This window comes from Hyperoodon ampullatus, assembly GCF_949752795.1.
Source record: "Hyperoodon ampullatus genome assembly, chromosome: 12".
NCBI lineage: Eukaryota > Metazoa > Chordata > Mammalia > Artiodactyla > Ziphiidae > Hyperoodon > Hyperoodon ampullatus.
Genome location: NC_136925.1, coordinates 20,678,779 through 20,704,674, shown reverse-complemented (window position 1 = coordinate 20,704,674; position 25,896 = coordinate 20,678,779). Strand labels below are relative to the sequence as shown.

Genomic DNA, 25,896 nt, shown 5'->3' with positions numbered 1-25,896 from the left:
ATGAGAGATATTTAACTATGAAACACAATGACTCCATTCCCTTACCTCAACAATTTTTGGGACCAATGACTTTTAAGGACCACTACTACGTAATTATAATCCCACTAGAATGAAAACCTGAATTTGCAACCATGGTATTTTTTTAAATACCAACGCTAGTTTCCATGGACTAGCAGGTGAACCAAACAGGCAATGTGTATAAGGCAGAAAGTATTGGTACTAATCTACATACAGTTTTTACGCTCAGTATGCACTTCATCTCATTTTAGCCCACTGCATCAGATAGGGTCAAATCAAAAACCTGGGAACCACACAGTAATTTGAATAGGGAAAGTTTCACATAAAGAATTATTAATTTTAACAGGGGAGTAACACATCTAAACAAGTAAAGAGCTCTCTAAAGCAGGGGTCACCAACCTCCAGGCCATAGACCGGTACCGGCCACACAGCAGGAGGTGAGCGGCAGGCGGGCGAGTGAAGCTCCATCTGTATTCACAGCTGCTCCCCATCGCTCGCATCACCGCCTGAGCTCCGCCTCCTGTCAGGTCAGCGGCGGCATTAGATTCTCATGGGAGCTCGGACCCTACTGTGAACTGCGCGTGTGAGGGATCTAGGCTGCACGCTCTTTATGAGAATCTAGTGCCCGATGATCTGAGGTGGAGCTGAGGCGGTGATGCTAGCGCTGGGGAGCGGCTGCAAATACAGATCATCATTAGCAGAGAGGTTCGACTGCACTGAGACCATAATAAATCGACTGCTTGCAGACTCATATCAAAACCCTACCCGTGAGTGGCAAGTGAAAACAAGCTCAGGGCTGCCACTGATTCTGCATTATGGTGAGTTGTGTAACTATTTCATTATATACTACAATGTAATAATAACAGAAATAAAGTGCACAATAAATGTAATGTGCTTGAATCACCCCTCCCCACCCCCATCCGTGGAAAAACTCTCTTCCACGAAACCGGTCCCTGGTGCCAAAAAGGTTGGGGACCGCTGCTGTAAAGAATACCCAAGAACTGAGAGAGTACCAGAAGGAAAAAAACAAACCTGAAGGAGGGCTCTTCCCCAAAGCTAGGGTTTGGACCTTGTTGGAGAAAGTATGGTTACAGCCTACTGGAATCGCAAAGAAGTTTGCCAGGTTAGGTTGCCTGGGCCTAAGTGGCCAGTAGGTGAGTCTGCAAAGAGTGTTGAGGACCTGCTTGCAAGCAGTACCTGCGTGGGGAGGGCCACGGAAACAACCTCGTACAGCGCAAGCAGCCGCACAGGGAAAGTGGGGTGCTGGTGGCCAGGGTGTGCAATGTCCGCGGCAGGAGAACTGTGGTGAGGCAGTCACAAAGTCGGGGCTGGGGCTGTGAGCTCACGAAGAACCTGTCCACTCGGGGCACTCATCTGGGGCAGAGGACCACCGGATGTCCCCCTATCTGCGCCACTGGCAGTCATGGGGCAGCAGCAAGAAACACAAACAGAAGCCCCTTCTTTGTGTAATGGCCCTTCAGCATCCTCTACTGACACAGCTTAACATGGATCAACAGAGAAATGCTTAAAGGGCGAAGCTCCAATACCACAGAGCAAGTAACAGAGTTGATTCAGAGCTAAGAGAGAAGCTGGTAACAGGCACACTCAATACTCAGGGACGTTCATAAAGGGTAAAGCGTGACAGAAACAATAAACTGGAAATACACATTACATTAAATGTGCCTAAAAGACAACATGAAAAAAAATTCTGATTGGGTCACTGCTGTCACTTCTCCAGTACACTATGAAAATGGGGAAAATAAATCAGCACTTATTTAATAACATATCTCGGAAACTTCAGCTACTCACAGCACTATAAACCAGAGGTTTCCAAACAGAGTATAAAATGCAGTACAGAGGGGGGAAAAACTTTTCCTATGAAATCTATCTAAAGCAAACTTTATAATTTAACAGACTCAAATAACTATAGAAGCTGAAATAATACGCGCGTGCACACGGGTGTGAAATTTATGAGACATTTCCATACTGAGGGTTCCTATTCAAATGTTTACTGGTAGGATACCCAATTAAAAGCAGCTTAAAGACCACTGATGACCTACTTTCCCCCATGGATTTTAGGTACTTCTTTGCACCATATAAAAAGGCCAAACACAGGCTTCCCTGGTGGCACAGTGGTTGAGAGTCCACCTGCCGATGCACGGGACACAGGTTCGTGCCCCGATCCGGGAAGATCCCACATGCCGCAGAGCGACTGGGCCCGTGAGCCATAGCCGCTGAGCCTGCGCGTCCGGAGCCTGTGCTCCGCAACGGGAGAGGCCACAACAGTGAGAGGCCCACGTACCGCAAAAAAAAAAAAAAGGCCAAACACAACACAAATGCAGTTTTTTTCTTAATCCAATGAAATAATTGATCTTAGTTATATTTGGAGATTAGTAACAGATTTCTTCAACAAGTTGCCTTCATTGTAATTTATAAATATGTATTGATTACCCTTAAAAGACCTATACATTACTCAAAGAAATTCAAAACTAATAAGATTCCCACTACTACTAAACAAATAACTTTACTTAACACATTTTTAAATAAAACTATTACTCAAACTCCACTACAATAACTGCTTATATTCATTGCTCTGCTTTCCTGAGGTTCAGTTTCAAATGATTAAATTTTACTATTGTGAATTACCTTTGTGCCCTAAAACAAATTTCAACAATTAACACTTATATATTCCTCCCAAAAAGAAAAAAAAATGTTTTACTTAGTTTGGGTTTTGCTTCTGTTTGTTATTTTAAAAATTAAGTCTGAGTTAATTGACTTGGGTAAGTTACTTTACTTCTCCATGCCTCAGCAGTCTCTCATATATAGGGACAGTAACCACCTACTTCAGAGGGTTATCGAGGATTACAATGAGTTCATCTCTCTCAATCTCTCTCTCCCTCTCAAACACACACACACTTACACTTTACAGTTCCTGGCACACAATCAGCATTTAATGAACGCAAGCGATTAAGAGAGCTACTACTTATCATTCATTCATGTTTGCTTTATAAAAACTATACATATTTGATCCAACTGAATCCTTGCCTTGAACACAGAAACCCAATGTCAGAACTGAGATGAAACAACTGTGGTCAGAAGAAACCTAATTTCAGGAAGTAATGGCCTCTTATGAGCACAAAATTCACCCCATATTTAAAACCAGCCTATTCAAGCAAAAAAAGAGGAGACAACCATTTAACAGATTTAATCACTTATTAAGCCATGGCCCCTGCTTTTAAGGAGCTCCAATTTGGGGAGAGGGCGAGGAGACAACCTTAATATAGAAAAACTATGATAAAAGCCAGAAAAAATACAGTTCAATAAGAAGGATGGGGAATATGCCATTAAATCCATTTAGGAGTATAGGAAAGCCTCATGAAGAAGATAATAATACCTCATAAACTCATCACAGATTGAAGGAAATAAATATGGAGAAATGGGGTTGATAAAAGAAGGAAATCCTAAAGGGGAAAGCTGGAGCCAAAGCACAGCGGTGAGGGAAGTTATGTAAACTGTAGTGTAAGAACAGACTACAAACCCCTAAGGCTCTATATAAAAAAGAAATGAAGAGATATGGCTGCCAATCAGCCAGGCTGGCATGCTAGGTGTCATGTCATGGAAGTCCCTGAATGTAAGGCTAGTGAGCTTGAACTTTATTTTTCATGGAATAGCATGTTATGTGGTGCTTACTAACGTGGTGGGTGCTGTGCTGATACCTCATCTACCTCACAATACTACGATCCTCATCTAAGAGATTAAGAAACTGAGCCCACAGTCAGTAAATGGTACAGCTGGGATTTCAACTCATGGTGTCTGAGCTCTTCCACATTGTGCTACCTTCTAAAAGTCTTTAAAAATATGATATCCATGCTTTAAAAAGATAACATAATCTTAGCAACAATGTAGAAGAAAGATTAGCGGAGAGAATGGAGAACAGAAGAGTACCTTCATGAAAAAAATGTTTGTTGAATTTTTTGTTGCAAGAAACTAAGTGGCCACTAATAGCATATCAGATCTAACCAGAGAAGGATACAGGAAAAAGTGCATGAATAAAATTGACAGAACTCAGTGACTGGGCTGTGGAGGTGAAAGGCGGCGCTAAAAATGACTCAAGATTTCAAAACCTAAGTTTGAGGCGGAAGGGAGGAATGTCACCAATACCAACAGGGTCTTTTTGGTGGGGGCTGGGGAGTGGAGAGGAGGGCAGATGAGTTCAATTTCAGACTTGTTTAGTTAGAAGTACCAACTGAACCTCACGAGGAAGAGTTGCACAGGTGGTTGGAAGCAGGAGGCAAGAGCTAAGCAGAGTGGCAAGGTCCAAGAGAATGGTCCAGAGTGAGTGACAGGAGATGCTGTCAGAGTGGATGCCTGCTGAAGATTTAGTATGAAAGCACCGACTGTCAACCAGGGCTCAGGAGCCACTTTCTGATTAGAGTCCTGTCTCAGATATGTTGATGAGATGGGGAAAATGGTTGAGGGTCATTAATGAAGAGTGAGAGGAAGAAAAGAACACTGAGGAAATGCCACAAAAAAATTCAGAAATGTATCTACTCCGTTTAAATATATTAATACTAGCTAATAATTACCATGCATTTCCAGCGGTGAAAGGAAGAGTCAGTGAAGATGACTAAGGAGCAGTCACAAAGGTAGGAGAATCAGGAGAGCAGTGTAAATAAATTGAAGGGAGATGAACTTAAGATGGGGTCACAAACACTTTTAAATGCCAGCAGAGGCTGAGCAGGCAGCCACTTCAGCCTGTAGCCATACATGAGTCCAATATTGCCCGATCTTCTGATTTTCCAGGAAAAGCCAAGCACTCTCATTTCAACATGAAAGCTTATGATTTTAAAAATGCTAACAATTAAATTTTATTAAACACAATATGCAGGTATATGAAATAGTCTGAGCTGCTGGATTGCTACTTGGGTCTAAATTTAATAAAGTATTACAAATAGGCCAAGTAGTGACCTTCAAAAGAGTGTCTTCTTCAGTGTGGTGAGGGGTAGAATCCAAACTGCAACAGAAGGTAAGAGATGAAGGCAATGTATAGGGTACCTTTCCAAAGAAACCTGGCAAGAAAGACTAGAAAACAAGAGTTAGAGAAAGACATTTTTAGGATAGGAGACATCTCATATGTGGAGAGAAGGGGTTAGAGAAAAGGGAGAAATCTGAAGACATGATCAACATAGCAAAAAGATGAGAAAGACACACACACCCATCTCTGTAGGCTAAAGGACAGAAGCGATGGAAAGAAAAATGTGAAGAAACAGGCAAGTGGAAAGGTTCTCTGAGAAGGCGCACAGACGAAAAGACCCACTTGCCAGGGAACAGCCACTTCTTTGGAAACCCAAGGAAGAAAATAAAAGATCTAGAGAAAACATGAGATGAAGATTTGAGGGAATATATAAATTGGTCTAGGTCCTCTCAACAAAATTTCAGAAGGAATTAAACATAAGAACTAAGTATATCTGTGGGACTGTTCCATGCATAAGTTTCATTATTATTAAATATTTATTGTTTCTCTGATAAGGTACAGTTTCTCTATTTAGACATATTCACATCAGTGTCATGCTTCCAGAGAAGCAAATTTATTTTAAATCTTAGGTACCAAAAAGTGAGTTTATTTAGCGTGCCTTGGTACGTAAAACAAAAATAAGCAGCACAATTAGAAGTCTTAAAGATAAAACATATTAAAGTCTTCAGTGATGGCTTTATTATGCCTCTAAGACAAGAACATTCATTATCTTTTGGGAGAGTGTAGAAAAGCAGTACAATGAGGGAAAATAAGAAAAAAGAACCATTTGAGAAGAAAATAACAGCAGAAGAGAACTCTGCTTGAACTCCCTTTACAACCCCTGGCAATAGCATTGTTATTTTCTGGATTAGTACTGTACTTGTCAAACTGTTCTGCAGCAGTAACTTTTCTGTTTTATACATAACATTTCAAGTAAGACTTGGGGCGGGGGAAGGAAAAGGGAGTTCCCCTCATTTTTTTTTTTAAGTTTGAAAACCACTAGATGATAAACTAAAGAGTATTTTACTAAGATTAATATTCATTTATGAGGGAAAGTTTCAGACCTAGTCCTTGTAAATGTATTAATAGCTAACATATGCTGTGTGCTTCCAGCATCATAATATGCAAAGTGCTCAACAAACATTATATCTTAATCACAACAGCTTTAAGGCAGATATTATTCTTACCTCCAGTCTAGAGATGAGCACAAAGACACAAAACCAAGCCTGAAATCCCACAGAAGTAAGGGAGCTAGAATTCTAATCATAGCTCAAAATCTATACTTTCAGTTACTAGGTAAATACTAGCTTTTCTCATCCCAGCCTCTCAAATCCCAGGTTCAAAATTTTGGACAAAGGAAAGATTTTAATTGCAAAGCCAATAATCTTCTCCTGGCACATTCACACACACTGAGTAATCTGCATGCCCCCCATGATAAAAAGACCTTTCATAAATTATTATAAAATCTAATCCTGCCTTCTCTAAAATGTAGGCTTTAAACAAGCTGGTTAATCACTCATCTAATGCTATTTTCAAAATGACGATAACAGATGACTTCAAAATGATAGAATTATTCATGTAATAACATTATTCTAGGTCACTATCATGTATGAAACATCAAAGGTGTTTCCAAAGTAGTCTCTAAATGTAAATGAAAATGTTACTTTATACAACAACAATCGTTTTAAATAATCATGCCTTGATCCATTCTTATACCAACAACCAGCAAAAGTCTGTAGCATCTCCATGTCAGGGATAAAAAACAAAAACAAACAAATGAAAAAACCCCAGGAAAGTCTTAAGTAGCATGCCAAGGGTCACAATAAACAATTTCATGAAAATTAAAATCAGTGTCCTTAGAATTCCAACACTTTAATTCACAGTACCTAATGAGCTGTCAAGCAAAGTATATATGAAAGAATCTGGAGGGTAGGTTTTCCTTCATCAAGTAAAACAAGATTTATAAAAGATAATTCGGTGAGGAGAGGCACCAACCACCACAAATGTTTTCATTCAAGGCAGGTAAATCCTCAAAGGTCTTCTGGTGTGAAAAATAATTTCTCTTTAGGCAGCATTTACAACATCAGATTGCCTTTTCACAGAAACACTAAATAGGTCACAATATTAAATATACTGAGTCTGACTCATTCTTGCCGACATATTCAGTTTTACATACTAGGGTTCATTATGAACTACTAAGGAGCAATAGTTATGACAAGCACTCAGAAACCCTTCCTAGAAAATATCTTCATGCAGAGAATTCCCTGGCGGTCCAGGGATCAGGACTCGGCGCTTTCACTGCAGGGGAGTGGGGCGGGGGAGGTTCAATCCAAAAAACAAAACAAAACAAATGACTGGGATGGGGATCAAGTCAATTCATTACTACTATTAAATTTAGATCACCTCTTTCTAAATGTAAAATCTGTATCTAGGAGTGATAAACTTAAAACATAACATTGCCTATACATCAGGCATCAATAAGGATGCCAAATGTTCCACACGAATATATTATCCATAGATTTGAAATTCATTTTTTAAAGAACTGCTTCATTTTAGCCATTTAACCATATATATCAGTCTTCTAAACAAATGCCTAATAAAACTGAACATTTTCTGATAAATCAATGTCATACTGAACAGTATTATATAGCAATGATGAGGTCCTAAGAGGCAATTTGGGTAAACAGACATTTAAACAGACGAAACGCTTTTTAATCCTATGATCTCACAAGTCTTCAGATTAAACAATTCATTGTTAGTAAAGCATAACAGTGCCTGTTTTGAACATTAACTCTCTTCCTCTTCAATCTGTTTGGTCTAGACTCTAACTCCAAGGTTCACCCTCACCCCAAACAAAGCATGAGCTAAAATCTTGTCTTGATTGTTGGGGACCTCCTATTTGAACCCAAAGCCATTTGACTTTTCACTGCGTAACACTGCTCCTCTGAACAAAGTCACAAAGGCAGTAAAATGAGGAATGAACAATTTAGATGGAGCAGAAAGTTCCTGCTGAACAGTGAAAGTATTTTTAAAAAGTAAACAATAGAGCACGGAGACCACTGGGCTCAAGCTTAAATTTGGATTCGATCCTATGTACCAGTATTTCTCAAATTGATTCCATGGACATATGCTGGGTTTTTAGCAGTCATTTAAATTTAAAATTGCATTTTAATTTTGATGCTCCTCATAAATAAAACCGTATGAATTTTCCGAATCAACTAGACTAGAAGGTCACCTTACAGCTTAGGACTACCTATGTTTGTGCTTATTACTGAATTGAGCCCATTGACTCCCTATAAGCAGTGTTTTCCAATTTCTTGGTTATGACGTATTACTGGATCATAAAATCAAGAGCAGCTTTTAAAAACAATAATAGTAAATGAAAACAGAATGCATCACACACAGTAAAGGTAAGTATTTTTTTGTGATAATTTTGTTTCAGTGGACAACTAAGTGGTGATGTAAAAAAAAGTTACATCTTACTCTGAGCTGAGTAACTCTAAAATCTACAGACTCTCTTGGGTTTCTGCAAACACAAATTTGAGAAACACTATCATGAGTACTGGACTGCCACTGAGGTAGAAGGATAAAAGCAGGATGTTGGGGGAATTTCACAAACTGAATGGAAGGTTAAAAGCAAGTTCATCAGTTAAAAGGAAAAAGAAGTTCAAATATTAGGACAAGAACTAGGATGTTATTACTAAACTGTACAAGGTAGAGACAAAACAAAACACCACATACAGACCAGGTTTAATATTAAGGTAAAGAACCACGGCAAATAAGAGGTTGTTCCACAAACTTTCCAAAGTTACAGTGATGGAGTGGGATGCCCTTCTTCTATTTGGAAATTTAGATTAGAAAGCAGGAATAGAAATGCCTTTTGCCAATCAAAGAGAAAAGGGGTAATTGGATGTGCTTTGAGGACAGAATATGTGCGACAACAAAGAAAGCAGAGGTGGGGCTACAGAAACAAAAAATTAAAATCTCACCCAAAAAAGTGCCCGGAATTGCAGTGGAGAATAAACAGAAGTGGGATATGTCATAGACTGTTATAAAATTGGTCCCTGAAGCATCACATCTCCCTGTACCCACGAAGAGGCCGGGTATGACTACTTGTTGAGCCAATGGGACAATGGCGAACATGACACAAGCAGAGGCTTGAAAAGCAGTTGTGCTACAGAACTGGCTTTCCTGCTGCAAAGTAAAGAAATTCAGGCTACGTTACTAGAGGGTAAGAGTGGAGCAGAGATGAGCCAACTTAACTGGGGCCCCTCAACCAACCCACCAACCACAAGACATATGAGTGAGACCATCTGGGATCATTCAGCCCCAGACAACCTACCAGCTGACTGCAGAACGACCCAAAAGACCCAGAGACTTGAGAAAAGTAATAAAAACGGCTGTTCTTTTAAAGCCACTGTGTTTTTGAGTAGTTTGTTACATGGCAGTAACTGACACAGGATACTTCAAGAAAAACCAAAGGCTCTAACATTCTGAACTTTTTAAAATTTCAATGCCTCAAACTCGGAAGGGTAAGTCTTTAAGAAATGTAACCATATATTATCTACGCTTACAGGATTAGTTAAAATTCCTTGGTTTGGATCTTAAACCCTTAGTCTGGTTCTAATCTACCTTTTCTATCCTATTTTCATCCCAACCCATGAAATTTTTCTCCAAGATGCCAGTTTGAAAAGTTGTTCCAGTTCTCTGAGGTTTATTCCCATCCTTCCCACTTTAGTTATCCACATTCAAGACCCAATGTAAATAGTGTTTTCCTTTCCTTTCCTTTCAATTTTTAGCTAGTGTAAGTAATTTTAAAATGCTCTAGTTTTCTTAATTCACACTCTACTTATTGTATTAATCACTAGATACTTTACTATCTAATAGTATTACTTGCTTAACTATTAATATATGTACTAGATTTTGTAAGCTCTATCCACGCCATAATTCTCCATAGCTCCCTTAGTGCTCCCATATAAGAGGAATTTCAATATGTTTAAAATAAATTAAGATGTAACTGACTGAACTTTAACAAATCTTCTTGGCTAAATGTATGTAAGGTGGGAAAAGGTAACATTTTTTCCTGTGAGGTGCACTGTGCAACTCTAAATGATAAGAGAAACAATGAATCAAGAGGTTCTCCTGGAAAACAATACATAGTTAAAAGTTACACAGCGTATCTGACAAACACATTAATAAAAAGTAAACTTTCCATTTTAGAAGCAAGGCTACTCACACACTGATTGGTTTATTTTATGAACTGAATTTACGTGTGGGAGTTGGGAAAAATAAGGTAATTTCTCAGCTTTGACAGAATCTCCAGGAAATTAAGTACAGCAGCAGTTTCATACAGTTAAGACCATACATTTTCAAAAATCCTTGGTTTTGCAGATTAGTCATATAAAATATCATGAATGGCAATTGCAAAATACCTCTTCCCTTCCCCCATTTTAATTTAGGATCAAGAAATGTTGGGCCTCCCTGGTGGCGCAGTGGTTGAGAGTCCGCCTGCTGATGCAGGGGATACGGGTTTGTGCCCCGGTCTGGGAGGATCCCATATGCCGCGGAGCGGCTGGGCCCGTGAGCCATGGCCGCTGAGCCTGTGCGTCCGGAGCCTGTGCTCCGCAACGGGAGAGGCCACAACAGTGAGAGGCCCGCGTACCGCAAAAAAAGAAAAAAAAGAAAAAAAAAGAAGAAATGTTAAGAAGCAGGCAAGCAAAATTTGGTAAAGTTTTCCTTTGCTAAAACTGGTATAAGTATATTCTGGAAAGTAGAATTTAACATCTCCAGCATGCAATCATACTAATTATGAACACTTAACAAATTATTTCCCCTGAGCATTACCTAAACTTTTAAAGTTTAAATGACTTATTACTCCCTCAATACCTAAAGTAATTATCACTAATTAACAAGCAAGCTATCTTTTCTTCTGATTTGAAGTGACCTACAAATTAACTTAAGATAGTCTCTAATAATCAAAAGAAAGTCAAGTTTCTCAAGGAAAATATTTAAGTATTTTCAAAATTTTTGCCTCTACCATTAAAGCTAAGCAAAACATGCAGACAAACAAAAGAATCAACTTGTATCAAATAGACGGAAGAAATATATATAAAGATATACTGTAACTGCACAATTTAAACAGTAGCTCTCAACAGTTTTAATTTCATTTGTTTCTTATACCAACAAGGCACTCAACACAGTTAATAAAGGCATTAAGGTCTAGGTCAAATCCTACCTTTTTAGTAAAGCCTTCTGTCTGATAACCCAGCCTGATGTGCCTACTACCTATTCTGAACTCTGAAATTACTACACATAAAATTAACTTACTCTTCTAAATAACCACCAACAATTAACTGATTAATTAGACACAGGTGCAGACTACAATTATTACACAGTTTAAAACAGAAACCCATAGATTTACGTGGGCAGCTACAGAATGATCTCAAAGATACTTTTGGTGAAGAAAAAGATGCAGTATAGGGCTTCCCTGGTGGTGCAGTGGCTGAGAGTCCGCCTGCCGATGCAGGGGATGCGGGTTCGTGCCCCGGTCCGGGAAGATCCCACATACCGCGGAGCGGCTGGGCCCGTGAGCCATGGCCGCTGAGCCTGCGCGTCCGGAGCCTGCGCTCCGCAACGGGAGAGGCCGCAACAGTGAGAGGCCCGCGTACCGCAAAGAAAAAAAAGATGCAGTATGTCCTTATTTTTTTAATTAAAAAAAAAAAAAAAAAAAAAGAGTACGGTTTCCCTGGTGGCACAGTGGTTGAGAGTCCGCCTGCCGATGTAGGGGACGCGGGTTCGTGCCCCAGTCCGGGAAGATCCGGGAAGATACCACATGCCGCGGAGCGGCTGGGCCCGTGAGCCATGGCCGCTGAGCCTGCGCGTCCGGAGCCTGTGCTCCGCAACGGGAGGGGCCACAACAGTGAGAGGCCCGCGCACCGCAAAAAAAAAAAAAAAAAGAGTAAACAGCATTTCTGGGAAGACACATAAAATACTATTAGGGGACTGTCTTTGTGGAAGGTGACTGGAGGCCTAGGGTGGGAAGGAGAGCAAGTTTTCAGTGTATGCCCTTTCTCGGTCTTTGAATTTTTAAAAACCATTTTAACGTACCACATTTTCAATTTTAAAAAGGGGAATAAAAAATAAAGCACATATGTTAATGATACACAGCCTTTTGACATCTCTTCAGTTGTCATCTTGAAGTGATATTTAAATCTTATTAGTTTATATCCTACTAGAATCTCCTGTATCTTATATTCCCTAACATTTAAACCTAGTCCTTGCATTAAATGCTTTCTTAAGAGCACAGAATTTCAATTTTATCAAAAGGTCAAATCTCTGCTTTAATCAGGATAACTAAGTATTCTGACTTTGCTACCCTCCTTAACCTAGTAAAAGTGAATTGTTTTAGTAACTGGTTAAGTAATTGCTCTTAATTTCTGCTAAGAAAGTAGAAATTTTCAAGTTCAATGTGCACTGAAGCTCAGTGTGTGCATTTATATGTGGTTGAAAAGCAATGACCTGGATCTGCTCCAGATTAACTGCATTTCTTAATATAACTATATTAACATGAAAAAGCATAAGGACAAAAAAAATCTTAATATATTCTTCTTCTTTCTGGTCACTGTTTCTCAAAAGAGCACTTGTGGGTATTTAGGCAGAGGGATAAATTTTAATGGAGTGGGACTATCCTGGTCACTTCAGAAAATGTAGTATCCATGGCCCATGGGCACTAAATGCCAGTTATCACATCCCCAGTCACTGCAGTAACCAAACAACTGACCCCACGTGTTTCTAAATGTCCTTAAGAGAGAAACGCAGTGGGAAAAAGTACTATGCCCAGTTGAGAAGCTGCTTATATGAATCAAGGTATGAACAAAGGTAAGAAGCGTGCGTGTGTGTATGATACACAACCATATTTCCACAACTGCAATTCTACCTTTTAAAATAATTGTCACCAGAAGGTAAATAACCATAAACAGTCACAACTCATGTATTAATCAACGAGTCATCCAGTCCAGTATGTAATGCAGTCAACAAACACCATGCTCCAACAAATCATTCTTCATCTATTATGATGGCTTAACTTTTTAAATGAATCATTTAAAAATCCTTTTAGAACAATTCTCCTATTGGAATGCTTCTGTTCAAACTCCCAAATAAATAACCTTCCATATAAAAGATATAAATCACAGTTTACTACAATTACTTGTCTACCTTCCTCCAGAGACTATAAGATCCTTGAAGCCAGGGACCATGCTCATGGTTGCCTGGCCCTCGGTGTAGGTATTCAAAAACAATGCTGAATGAGTGAGTGAATCCTGGCCTAGTCTAATACAAGAAACAGTCCCATAAGTTCCAACTACAATCTGTTTTTATATAATGACACTGAAACAAATAAATACAATAAATTATTTCTGGTTATCCTATATTCTTATTCTAATTCGCTTTTAGGAAAATTAAACATTATCCAGATTACAGCTAGCTTGTAAAGATATAAGGAAATCTAAGATTTTCTGACAAATACTCCCATATGCCCATCCTCTAACACGTTCCCTTCCTCCTACTCTTAAGCTTTAAGCAAACGTTCATATAGAAGTGGGGCATGCTTCCAGGAAGCGACCTAATATAAACAGCAAAACAATACAGTTAACAATAAGAAAAATGTTTTTCATTTCTATATTACTTCTCAGAACTCAAGAAATCTGTTACCATCCTACACTTCATTCAAAAAGAAAAATCCATAAACTAGAAAGAGTAAGCAATTTTATTTCTGTAGGTTTCACTATTCTCCAGAAACTCACCTTTTGTTGAGGTAAAAATTCAGAATATAAACGAATTCACATTTAAAAGCACTAAGCATCAACACTTGCAGAATATTAACTGTGAAGCCCACTAACTCTGACAAATATTTATTCATCTTTGCCTTCTTGAAGCATGTGAATATCCCAGTTTTACAGAAAAACCTTAGATAGAAAAAGTTAAATGATAAACTCCAGGTTAGAAACGTAGATATAATTTCTAGCTCCTAGTATTTCTAGCACTGTTCTTAAACTGCTCCAGTAAATTCTGTAATTGTTAACCACTAATAATAATGGCTAGGATACAATTTTAAAGAAACAACTGTTTCAAGTTACCTCCCATCTGGCAAGACCAAATTGGAAACTTATTATATATATATAAATTATATATATATATATATATATATATATAATATGTTCTACAGGGGATTTTAAACATCAGATACACTCTACTATTCGAATAATGGAGATCACTTTTAAATGCATTTACGTTATTGTGGGATTTTAGTGCATGCAATATGTCATTTTTTTTTTTGAAATCCACAAACCCAGCATTTGTTTTATTACTATTTCATGTAGCACTGGTCAATAAAAACAATTTACATGTTGTAAGACTAATCACTTAAAACTAATACAGGAAATTACCTTCATGCTGACAAAAAGGAATACTGTTTCATACATTAAAAATAATTTTAAAGTGACAAATATCTGATGTTGCACACCCTCCAAATTAAGTCCAACTTGTATGAGATTCCACTTTCCCAGAATTATTAATCCTGATTATACATATTGCTGGTCAAGACTATTTACAGCAATAAGCCTTAAATCCATCAACGGAAACTGTTACCTGAAAAATGTCTTTCAGCAAAGCTAGACTTTAATACTTTTCACTGACTGAAAAGCTAACTTTACTTACAAATGAAGGAGTTCCTTTCATGGGCATCTTATTAAAGTTTTTTTTTAAGCTAAGATAAATTTTTAAATCTGGAAGACCAATTAAGAATGAGTGTTTACCGTTAGGATAGTGAAATTAGTCAATTTCAACAATTCTTTAAAAACTAGGATTCAAAGGAATGACAGAATCTCTAATTATGCCATAGGTATTCACCAGACCTATATTACCTTAAGTGGGTGGCTTTCACACTGCATTTATTCCCAGACAAGTCACCATGCAATCTCACAAAGTTTTTTTGTTGTTTTGCTTTTTAAGATAACCGCCATCAAATAATTTGCGACAATAAGGTGCATAGAACAATGGAGAATTTCTGGTATGGGATCAAGTATCCCTGATCTTATAAAGAAACATTTCAGAACTTGGAGGCCAAAAGTTAAGTGAAAATGTGATCTACTCTGACATGCTAAAACGGTCCACCATTGTTCGACCTTAAGTTCAGTATCTTAATGAAACAACTTCTGTATAATGACATACATGTTCACAAGCTAACTCTAAATGTGACCCGTTTAAATTCTTTTTCTTCCTCAAGAAGATAATCTAACCAAAATCTTGACCACAGCCAGCAGCAGCACCTTGCAATTTCAAATGTAACTGGAGGGTAGGTAATCAAGTCCAAATGTAGACACAAACTCCCCGATTTCTATCAAGCAAACAGTGCTATTAACATTCCAAATCCTGGTTAGAACGCAGTTACTGGAAAGCAGTGTCCTTGTGCAAGAAAAGGAAAGGCCTGAAACTGACCTGAGCACGGGTCCACATGAACCTCAGTCTTCTCCGTTCCACCGGGAGGCCAAACAGGGAAGGCTCCAAGTAATAGGGGGGTGGGGAGACGGCAGAGGAAGGGCAGAGAGGAAACCACACTCCTCCAAGGATGAAGGCAAAAGAGAAGCGGACTCTGGAAAAGCCGCTGCACAGCGACATCCGACCCTAGGATACACACACAGGGACAGCTTCTCTCCACCGAGGAGAGCAACCTTTACCATGGAAGCGGTGCTCCTAGCAAGTAAAGGCAGGAAGGGACAACCTCCGCGCCGCCTACCCCCGAACGTCTCGCCCAGCTAGAAGGGGTCGGCGGGGACTGCTCCTCGGAACATCAACAAAGGCCCCTTCAGTCCTAAGGCGAAACTCGAACAACAAAGGCCCGGAGACAGCGAGAACGGGGCCGGGGGCGGGACGGATGAAAGCAAAAGGAGGCAAAGGAATCAAACCAGTGGGGGCGGAGGCCCATTGGAGTGGGACGCGGGGGCGCAGAGGCGGGGGGCGCGGTAATCCCCAGTGCACAATAAGAGAAAGAGGAAGGGGACCTGGCCTCCATTCCCCCCTTAGCCTCTCCTACGGCGGAGAGGGCTCCAGTCCTCGCAGTCTGCATCTCTCGGCCGCGGGGACCGCGCAGTCCCGAGTTCGGGGAAGGGAAGGGGAGGGGGGATTTTCCGCCCTGACCACAACTCCCTTCCCCCAGCCGGGAGCCTCCGACAACAACCGCCACAACGGCAGCCACACAAAGGCGCCTTCCTCGTACTCCCCCGCTCCCGCCCGGGCGGCGGCGCAGACGATGCCAAGGCAGCGAGGACCACCGCACGGCCGCCAAGCGCTCGCTCGCCCTCTTCCCCCTCTAGCAGGGGGAAAGGGGGAGGGGACCCCAGGCGCCCTCACCTGGCACAGCTGCTGACAGTACTCCGTGGCCGCCTCCACGGCCGGCACCCGGCTCTCCCGCAGCTGTCGCTCCAGCTCCTGGAGCCGTTCACCCAGGCGCTGCAGCTCCGCGGCACAGCCGCCTCCGCCGCGACTCAACCTCTCCTGCTCGGCCTCTTCGTCCGCCATCTTCACACCCCGCTCCGTCGCGTACGCACCTGGGTCACGTGATAACACAATGCCACGTTCGGCGGGGTCACGTGCCGGGCGCGCTCGCACGCCGCCGAGCACGTACAAAGGGCCCGGTGGGGAGGATGGGGGGCGGGGAGAGTGGCGCGAGGGAACCCGAGGGAGGTGAAGGGAAGGGGAAAGGAGGAGGGCGGGGTTGGGCGGTACGGAAAACCGCGGTTTACTTACCCCCAGCGGGAAGTGGGCAGCAGCGGACGAAATGGGCGGGCCGGTGGAGGCCTGTTCTCGGTCACGTGAGGGCCGCGACGCGGGGAAAAGCCTGGGGAGGGGCTGTCTTCTCGACCGTCCGGATCCCGGCGTGGCTTTCCCCAGTTTCCGAAGCCTTCTACGGACATATGCCCCAGTTCCCCAAGAGGACGGGTGAGGGAGAGCTCTGGGTGGGCTGGGGCAAGGGCTGCATTTGCGATTGGCCCGAAGACAGGCCAGAGGCAGGGGAAGTGGGAGCAGGTAAAACCCACCCATGGACCAAGAGCGTGAGAGCCAAAGCGGGACTATGAACTGTCAAAATTGTCTCCGACTTCTCACCGAGAGGGGGAGGAGGGATCCAGTGCCTGAAGTACCAGATCTCGTCCCACTCCCCTCCTCGTCAGTCCCAAGAACGCCTCTCCCTTGGAAACACGATCTCTAGGGGGTTGAGGCAACAAAGAAAAATAACAATTGGGTCAGAGCAGAATGAGGTCCAATCCTCAGTCTGGAAAACGGAGCAAACTCATGAAAAGCATAGCTTAAAAGATTTCAGACTGTGAAATTGTGGACGTTGGAACCAGGTGATTTTTAAACCACGAAAACGTTTCCGTTATAAGTGATAGCCAACTAATCTGTTCCGCCGCGATTTAAGACTCTCCTACACACTACAGAAATCACCGCCACATAAAACACGCTCTATATGAAAGCTCTTGAAAAGAAAGTAGGTCAAGAAAAAAAAAAAAGCAATAAGGACTCCATTAAAAATCACAACGGAGGGGAAGTTGCTAAAATATAAGAACAAGGTTATCGAGAGTTCTTACAGATTCAACAGCATTTTTTCCTGGTGCTGCAAATAGAGATGGCATTCTGAACCATATTTTATTTACAACCTGGAAAGAATGAACACTTAGCACTTGAGCAGAACAGTAGAAATATAAAAATTCAAGTGCTTAAGCCTAAAGTTCAGAATAAAACAAATATTTTGTTAGTAGTCGAAAATTAGACAAAAGGCTAATCTTTCTTACAACTTGTCTACAGAAATTCAGAAACAATGATAGTGATGAGGCATGTGGAGATTTCTAGTATTGATAGAAAATGTTCTAGACAGTATGTTGTCCAGAATGAATGTTTGTAATGCATCAGTGATGGTGATGCTTAAGTGCCATTATATAAGATGAGTGGGCACAAATGAACCCCTTATAAAAGCCATTATCAGCTAAAATAATAACAGCATATGTGTGCTGATATTACATATTAACAATACAGGTTCTTCAAATAGTTACAAATGGAAGAGGCTGGGGAGTACACTCAAGGGCTAAGGAACAAAGATGTAAAAGTATCACTGAGAGCTTAAAAAGCAACAGTTAAGGCAGCTAATGGATTTAATATTTGCAGCTCACTCTCCCAAGTGAAGTATTTTAGATGTCCAAACAAGATTTCTCCAATGTATGTTATCTTAGGATAACCGTTAAAATATAAAAAATGAGAAATATGAGATTAGCCACATATACCAGTAAATTCAAGGACATCTAAGACATCAAAGGCTAGCAAGACACATTTGCACTTCAAGTATAATGGTTTACACCACACCTAATCTATAGAAAGAAAGAAAAAAAGAAGAAAGGAAAATATATCCAAAGAGAAATGTATCCACTTATTGATTAAAAACAAAAAGCCCAAGAATGTAGGTCATTTCCACTTCCTGCCCATGATAGCCCTAAAACCAAAGAGATTTGATTAGCAAATTGATTCTGAGCATTATCACTGTCTTGCAAACGTCCCTCAGCTTGGAAGACTAAATCTTTCACTTTTATTTGGTATCTTTCTCCCCACCTTCCCCTTCCTGCGTTCCTCCGTATTAGAATCTATAGAAAGTGTAAGGACTAGGGGTGAGTGGTGGAATTAACGACAATTTATTGAATTTATAGGCAGGCACTGCTTGATATGGGGAAAATCAAAGGTGAATGAAAACTATCCCTGCCTTGAGGAAGCTTACAGTTTTGAGGAAGAGTGACCTGCAATGGCAGTTCGTTCGACAAGTGTTCTATTACGAGAATGCATGCAGATTCAATTCGGAACACCAAAGTCGTCTAAGGTGCTAGCCGTAATGTCCATCGAATCTCTACAGAAGTGCAGGTTTTTTTAATTAAATGAGGGCTGGAAATACTTTCCCTTGACAAGTCGACCTTGTCTTCGAGACCTCAGAAATTTCATTCTTATCCATTAAAAAAGTGTATCAGCAAGTACACATGACGTATTGTACTTACGTCCATTTGTTCTTGTAATAACACTGTCAGTTCACGGGAATCATTGCACACACGCTCACACACACCCCTACTTACTGAGACGTTCCTGGGGGAATTCGGAGGCCCGTTCCATGGAGAAAACAAGCATAAGCCCCGGGGCCAAGAGACTTGGCGTCTCTGGGGACCTCAGTGTCTGCGCCGCGAGTGCCCTTACCCATTTTGGACACAGCGCGACTGCTATGGACGTGATACAATCATATGGACGTTCAGTCCCAAGAGACTCGATTTCAGAGTAAATCTGGGAGACAGAAAAAGCCCCCCACCCCACCCCTGCGATCAATAAAGCCGGGGAGACCCTTGGGGGACAGAGGTCGCTGCATCCAGGCCGCCTGCCTGCCTGCTTCACGAGTTTCCCGGGCTGCCCCGGCCCCCCAGCTCGCTAGTGCACGTTTTTTTTCCCCCCTAAAATTCTTGAAATAGCAGGGCCTGGTGGCAGGAAGGGCGCTGGATTGTGCCTGCTAACAGAGCCAGAGGGCCGCGCCAGGGGTGCGGCGGGCGCGGCGGACGGCTCAGGGCTGAGGCTGGGCACGTCCTTCCGACCGGGGCGCCGAGCAACCCCAGCACGCTGGAAGAGAGCGCGGGCCTCAGGGGGCGGAGAGCGCCCCGCCCTCCTGCCGCCGTTTCTCCCTTCCCCGGCAGTCTCCCGGGGCCCCGGCCACCGGGGAGGTGCGCGGGGCTGGAGCCGGGCTGAGGCCGCCTCCGATCTGCTCGGCTAACCGTGTCCTCGCGTCCCCACTCGGCCGAGGCGGGACGGGACTCCCCTGGCGCGGCACGGCGCTCGATTGCCTGGCAGCTGCGCGGGTGCTCGCGCTCTTCGTCCGGGGGCCGGCGCTCAGCAGCCCCAGCCCCGGCATCTGCCGGCGCGGCTCTTCCACCCGGCGCTGTGGATCGAGGCCGCAGGGCGGCTGTGGCTCGTGGTTCGGGAGCCGCGGGCGCCCGGGGCCTCCAGGCCGAGGGATGCTGGAGCCTCTCCAGGGCGCGGCGGGGCTCCGGGGCTCCGGAAACCGACAGGGCGGGGATGCTAGAGTCTGTGCTGCGGAGGCCGCGACGCGGGCACGGCTGCTGGGTCTCGGGCGGGTTCTACCTGCTCTCATCCGAGGGGCTGGGCCGCGAGGCCCCAGACAGGCCGCCTGCTGGATCTCAGAGGTGAGGGCCGGAGTCTGTCTGGGGATCGGTCCAGCAGAAAGTCCCCCCCGTTGTCTGGGAACCACTTCTGTGTCCGCGGACACAAAGAGAGAGCATGGGTTGAAGGTCTATTGGAATCGGTTAAAAACACACCACACTTTCCCGAGGAAAACATTTTTCATGAGAGGAGCAGCGAATGGAGTCCAATCAAAGATGAAAACCCGAGGCAGGTGCTGTGCCACATATTGAAATGATTCTAAAGGCACCGGAAACGCTGGGCCCGCATTTAAAACGATTAATTCTAGTCCTTGCGTTCTTCCCAGAAAGAAGATAGCATGTATATTTAAATAAACAGGTAGTTAAATGAGGGGAGATATTTGTATTGCCTATTCGGATTTTTTTTTTCTTTCCATGAGGAAAAGCCAGGTGCAGATGAGAAAGAGTAATACCATTCTAAGGAAAATGCTTTTAATAGAGCCTCAATTATTCAAGCGTAAATTAACCGCGAAATAAAGCAAAATAAATCTTGGAAGCATAAATGTGGCATACGTTATCTCTGTAGAGAACCCCTGAGTTGATTCACAGCATCTCTCCCAAGAAGAAATATAGAAATTGCCTTTAGAAAGGCAATATAAAAGTGCCTTTTTCTTATATTTCTAAGTTTTCATCATTGTATCTCATTTACCTCATTGGAAACCCATCAGAGAGTATCACTTTTGTGGACTCTGGATTTTAAAAAATAGGGCTGTCAAAGTGTGATGAACTTGGAAATGCACAGGTCTCTCTTCCCATTTTAGGACATCAACTTCTTAGGAGTTTTGCTGATTTCTGTGATTCTTATAGACGTATTCTTCAATATAACAACAGTGGCAGTAATAATAATTCAATTAACATCAATTTGAGTGGTTAGTGTTCTGTTCATATACTGGACCAGGACCAGTCCCATCAAGCGCTTACCCTCTATCGTACCTTTACAAAAATGTTCACTTGCTCACTATTCCTCTCTCCACATCCTCACCCTCTTGACTTCCTCTCTAACCAGGGCTCCTCTGTGAAGTCTTCCTTTGTCTTCCTGGTGGAGTGAAGTCTGGATACATCTGTCACCAGAGTAGAGTTGACTGATTTGTTCTGCTTTCCCTTAGCCCACCAACCCCCTTCCCATGCAGAAATAACCACCCTTTAAAACTCCTGTAGCTTCGATCTACTACTTACTGCATTTTATTTTTTTTAATGTCATACCATTTTTTCATTGGAGTATAGTTGCTTTACACTGCTGTGTCAGTTTCTGCTGTACAGCAAAGTGAATCAGCCAAACATATACATATATCCCCTCTTTTTTGGATTTCCTTCCCATTTAGGTCACTGAGTAGAGTTCCCTGTGCTATACAGTAGGTTCTCATTAGTTATCTATTTTATACATAGTAGTGTATATATGTCAATCCCAGTCTCCCAATTCATCCCACGCCCCCTACTGCATTTTAATTTGAAATCCCTCATCTTGCCTTTTATTATAGTTAGTCTATAGATGAGCCTTGCTCATGAGCCTGTAAGCCCTTTGAGGGTAGACACTGTGTCTTATATCCAGGCTCCCTTCTCTAATATTCCTTGGCACATTTCAAGGTAAAATTAAGTAGTCAATAAATGCCCATTGAACTAAATTCAACTCAGTTTATTTTTGACCGTCATAGATATAGATTTACACTTATCCTCATATTATCTAAAATATCCTAGACTCTACAGGATGAGCAATGATGCTCTCTAAACTTTAGGAACTTATTTACAACTGCCTTTCAAATATTTTGGGGACTCTACTTTTTATCAACAAAATTATTTATAATCAAAAGTTATAGCAAGTAGACTCAAAAGAAGGCAAGATAGATACTCAGTTGTTACACTCTATCAGATGAACTGCAAAAACACAGGCTCTAGCTTTCTCTTTCACAAACTTAATCTGGGCTTTAGATCTAATTTAATTTTGTCTTTTCTCTTACATTTTGTCACAATATTGATTTTTGTATTGTCTTCTCAAGAGAGTCTAAATTTCCAGTCCAATTGTTTTCTTAACATAAGTGAATCTTTTCTCAATTTCTTTACCACGAGTTTACCCACTAACATCTAGTGCATGCTTAATATGGGACCTTACTACCATCCTAGAAATCTAAGGAGAAAATAAATGTAAGAAGATTACCTCTCAGTCCAGGTAGGGCTTACCCTTCAGGATCTGAATTATCTTACAGCAGAACCTCTAAAACTTTAGTGTGCATAAAGATCACTTGAGTAATTTGACTTAAAGGCAGATTCTCAGGCCACACCTCTATAAAGTCTGATTAAGTAGACTGGAGTTGGGTCCTAGAAACCTGCTTTCTAACCATCACTTCGGGATCCTTCAGATCATACTGTTCTAGACCTGTAGTTGTCTAATTTCTGCCTTCCCTTCCTTCCCTCTGACTCATGGCCCTTGTTCCAATTTTGTAAAAAAAGAAAGAGAGAGGGCTTCCCTGGTGGCGCAGTGGTTGAGAGTCTGCCTGCCGATGCAGGGGACATGGGTTCATGCCCCGGTCCGGGAAGATCCCACCTGCCGCGGAGCGGCTGGGCCCGTGAGCCATGGCTGCTGAGCCTGCGTGTCCGGAGCCTGTGCTCTGAAACGGGAGACGCCACAACAGTGAGAGGCCCGCGTACCGCAAAATAAAACAAAAACAAAAAAAACATAGGGGTGCATGTATCTTTTCAAATTAGTGTTTTCGGTTTTTTCCAGATGTATATGCAGGAGTGGAATTGTCAGATCATATGGTAGTTCGACTTTTAGTTTTTGTAGGAAGTTCCATATTGTTTTCCATAGTGGCTGCACCAATTTACATTCCCACCAACAGTGTAGGAGGGTTCCCTTTTCTCCACACCCTCTCCAGAATTTATTGTTTGTAGATTTTTTGATGATGGCCATTCTGACAAGTATGAGATGATACCTCATTATGGTTTTGATGTGCATTTCTCTAATAATTGGTGCTGTTGAGCCTCTTTTCCTGTGTCCTTCACTTTTTGGCAAAATTTTCCATTGCGTTGTGAGGTCTTGGAGCTTCCAATCAAGTCTATATCATTCTCTGCAGACTAAATAAATTATAAATTTAACTTCACTCAATATCCGTATTGCTTTTAGCAAACTCACAACAGAAAATTTCAGATCTTTCTATAAATATTTACTGAAAGGGGTCTAAACAAGTCACAATTTGCAAGAATGATGAGAAAAATAAAGATGATAAGACACTACTCATGCTCTAATGATCTTATTTTCTGAGACATTACCATCTTTGGAGCATCCTACCCTGAATGGACTTGCTCTGAGAACTGCCTGGCACACTGTCCCAGACATTTGGAATTGGAATGCAGGGTCATTTGATCTGTGTGTGGAACTAAATGGATGGAAATAACAAGGCATACCTCTGGGAAGTGTGTTGATGCAGGGTTTAAGGAGAAGCAGAGAAAGCCAATGCTGGGGCAGGAAGTAAAGCTGACGTGTAGAAAGAAGTGGAGCCCATGTGGTGCCAAAATGCTTGTGACCAAGGGAGTGTCTTCTGTGAAAACTGACAGTCATGTAGTCTCCACCTGGTCCACACATATGAGTTAATAATTTCCCTCTTTTTTACTTAATTTTACTGTGAAAAGAGCATAGGTCAGTTGTAATGAACAGAATGTTGACTCAGACAGGGAAATTAAATAAATAGCTATAAGACAAACGAGAAAGTAAGAAGCATCTTAGGTAAATGAAATGTGTAGAGAACGGTTCAGCATGCATGACTGAAAAGAGTTTGTGAAGGTCAGTAAGTGGGATTCAGCGCTAGAAAGGTAGGTTAGAGCTGCACCATTTGGTGGACATTATGGCACCACTGACTTTTTTTCTTTTTGGCTGCACCGCGAGGCTTGTGGGATCTTAGTTCCCCAACCAGGGATCCAACCCGGGCCCCAGCAGTGAAAATGCCGAGTCCTAACCACTGGACCACCAGGGAATTCCCACCATAGACAATTTTGAACAGCAAAGTGACATGGTAATAATAACTGTTACCATCTATTGGGTGCTAATAAAGTGCCAGGGGAAAATATTTTATGTGCATATTTTCACGCAATTGCAACAATTATAGTTTGTAGAAATTATTAGTATCCACAATACAGATAAGAAATAGGGAATGAAAGATAAAGTGGCTTAAATAATCCTCCACCCTTAGCTCACTGCAGATCTGGGGGCTCAACTCTTCTAGATTACGTTGCCTTAAAGTGTTGTCCTTTAGAAGAGCAGCTCTAGGGCTTCCCTGGTGGCGCAGTGGTTGAGAGTCCGCCTGCCGCTGCAAAGAACACGGGTTCATGCCCCGGTCTGGGAGGATCCCACATGCCGTGGAGCGGCTGGGCCCGTGAGCCATGGCCGCTGAGCCTGCGCGTCCGGAGCCTGTGCTCCGCAACGGGAGAGGCCACAACAGTGAGAGGCCCGCGTACCGCAAAAAAAAAAAAAAAAAAAAAAAAAGAAGAGCAGCTCTAGCTGGAAATCCTTGGCACAAAATAGAAGAAGAGGCAGAAGGTAAAGAGGCTAATTAAGAAAACTTTCTTTCGTGAAACGTCTATTTAGTTCTTCCGCCCATTTTTTAATTGTTTTTTTTCTGTTGTTGTTTTTTGTTTTTATTGAGCTGCATGAGTTGTTAGTATATTTTGGAGATTGATCCTTTGTCCGTTGCTTCATTTGCAAATATTTTCTCCCATTCTGAGGGTTGTCTTTTCATCTTGTTTATGGTTTCCTTTGCCGTGCAAAAGCTTTTCAGTTTAATTAGGTCCCATTTGCTTATTTTTGTTTTTATTTTCATTACTCTAGGAAGTGGGTCATAAAAGATCTTGCTGTGATTTATGTTAAAGAGTGTTTTTCCTATGTTTTACTCTAAGAGTTTTATAGTGTCCGGTCTTACATTTAGGTGTTTAATCCATAGGGAGCTCAGCTCGGTGCTCTGTGATGACCTAGATGGGTGCGAAGGGGAGGGGGAGGGAGGTCCAACAGAGAGGCGTTATATGTATACCTATAGCTGATTCACTTCATTGTACAGCAGAAACTAACACAACATGGCAAAGCAATTATACTCCAATAAAAAATAAAAATAAAAAAAAGAAACCTTTCTCTAGGAGAGATTTATGAGAGCTGCTGGGGGATGACATTGGGAAGATAGAAGCTATACAAAGATTTCTTTGGCCAGTCTGAACAGCTGATGGCACGTAAAGCCGAAAGTCAAAGCTGAACTCAAGGTTTGGAACCTAAAACTTGGAAGGGCAGTAATGCCCTGAACAGAAATAGGAAAGTAAGAGAAAGCTTAGCCTGGGACTTCCCTGGCGGTCCAGTGCTTAAGAATCCGTGCTTCCGCTTCATGGGGCACAGGTTCCATCCCTGGTCGGGGAACTAAGATCCCACAAGCCGTGCAGCGCAGCCAGAAAAAAACAAAACAAAACAAACACACAAGACAAAGCTTAGCCTGGGTGAGAACAAGGGTGGGAGGGGACCTTGATGAATTCATTTTGGGATGGAGATACCAGCAAAACATCTAGGTGACGCTGTCCATCAAGCAGGTCGATGTGTGAAGGGAAAAG

The 25,896-nt window shown here is 42.0% G+C and overlaps 1 protein-coding gene across 1 annotated transcript in view; it reads right to left on the bottom strand.

The window, feature by feature from the left end:
* ZNF292 (zinc finger protein 292) overlaps positions 1-16,621 on the bottom strand; it is an 85,663-nt gene extending 69,042 nt beyond the window's left edge. The window contains exon 1 of the mRNA XM_079716808.1: positions 16,439-16,621. Within this exon, the coding sequence (XP_079572934.1) occupies positions 16,439-16,606 (168 nt within the window). The 5' untranslated portion in view covers positions 16,607-16,621. The remainder of the gene's footprint in view (positions 1-16,438) is intronic.
* Positions 16,622-25,896: the final 9,275 nt, after the last annotated feature.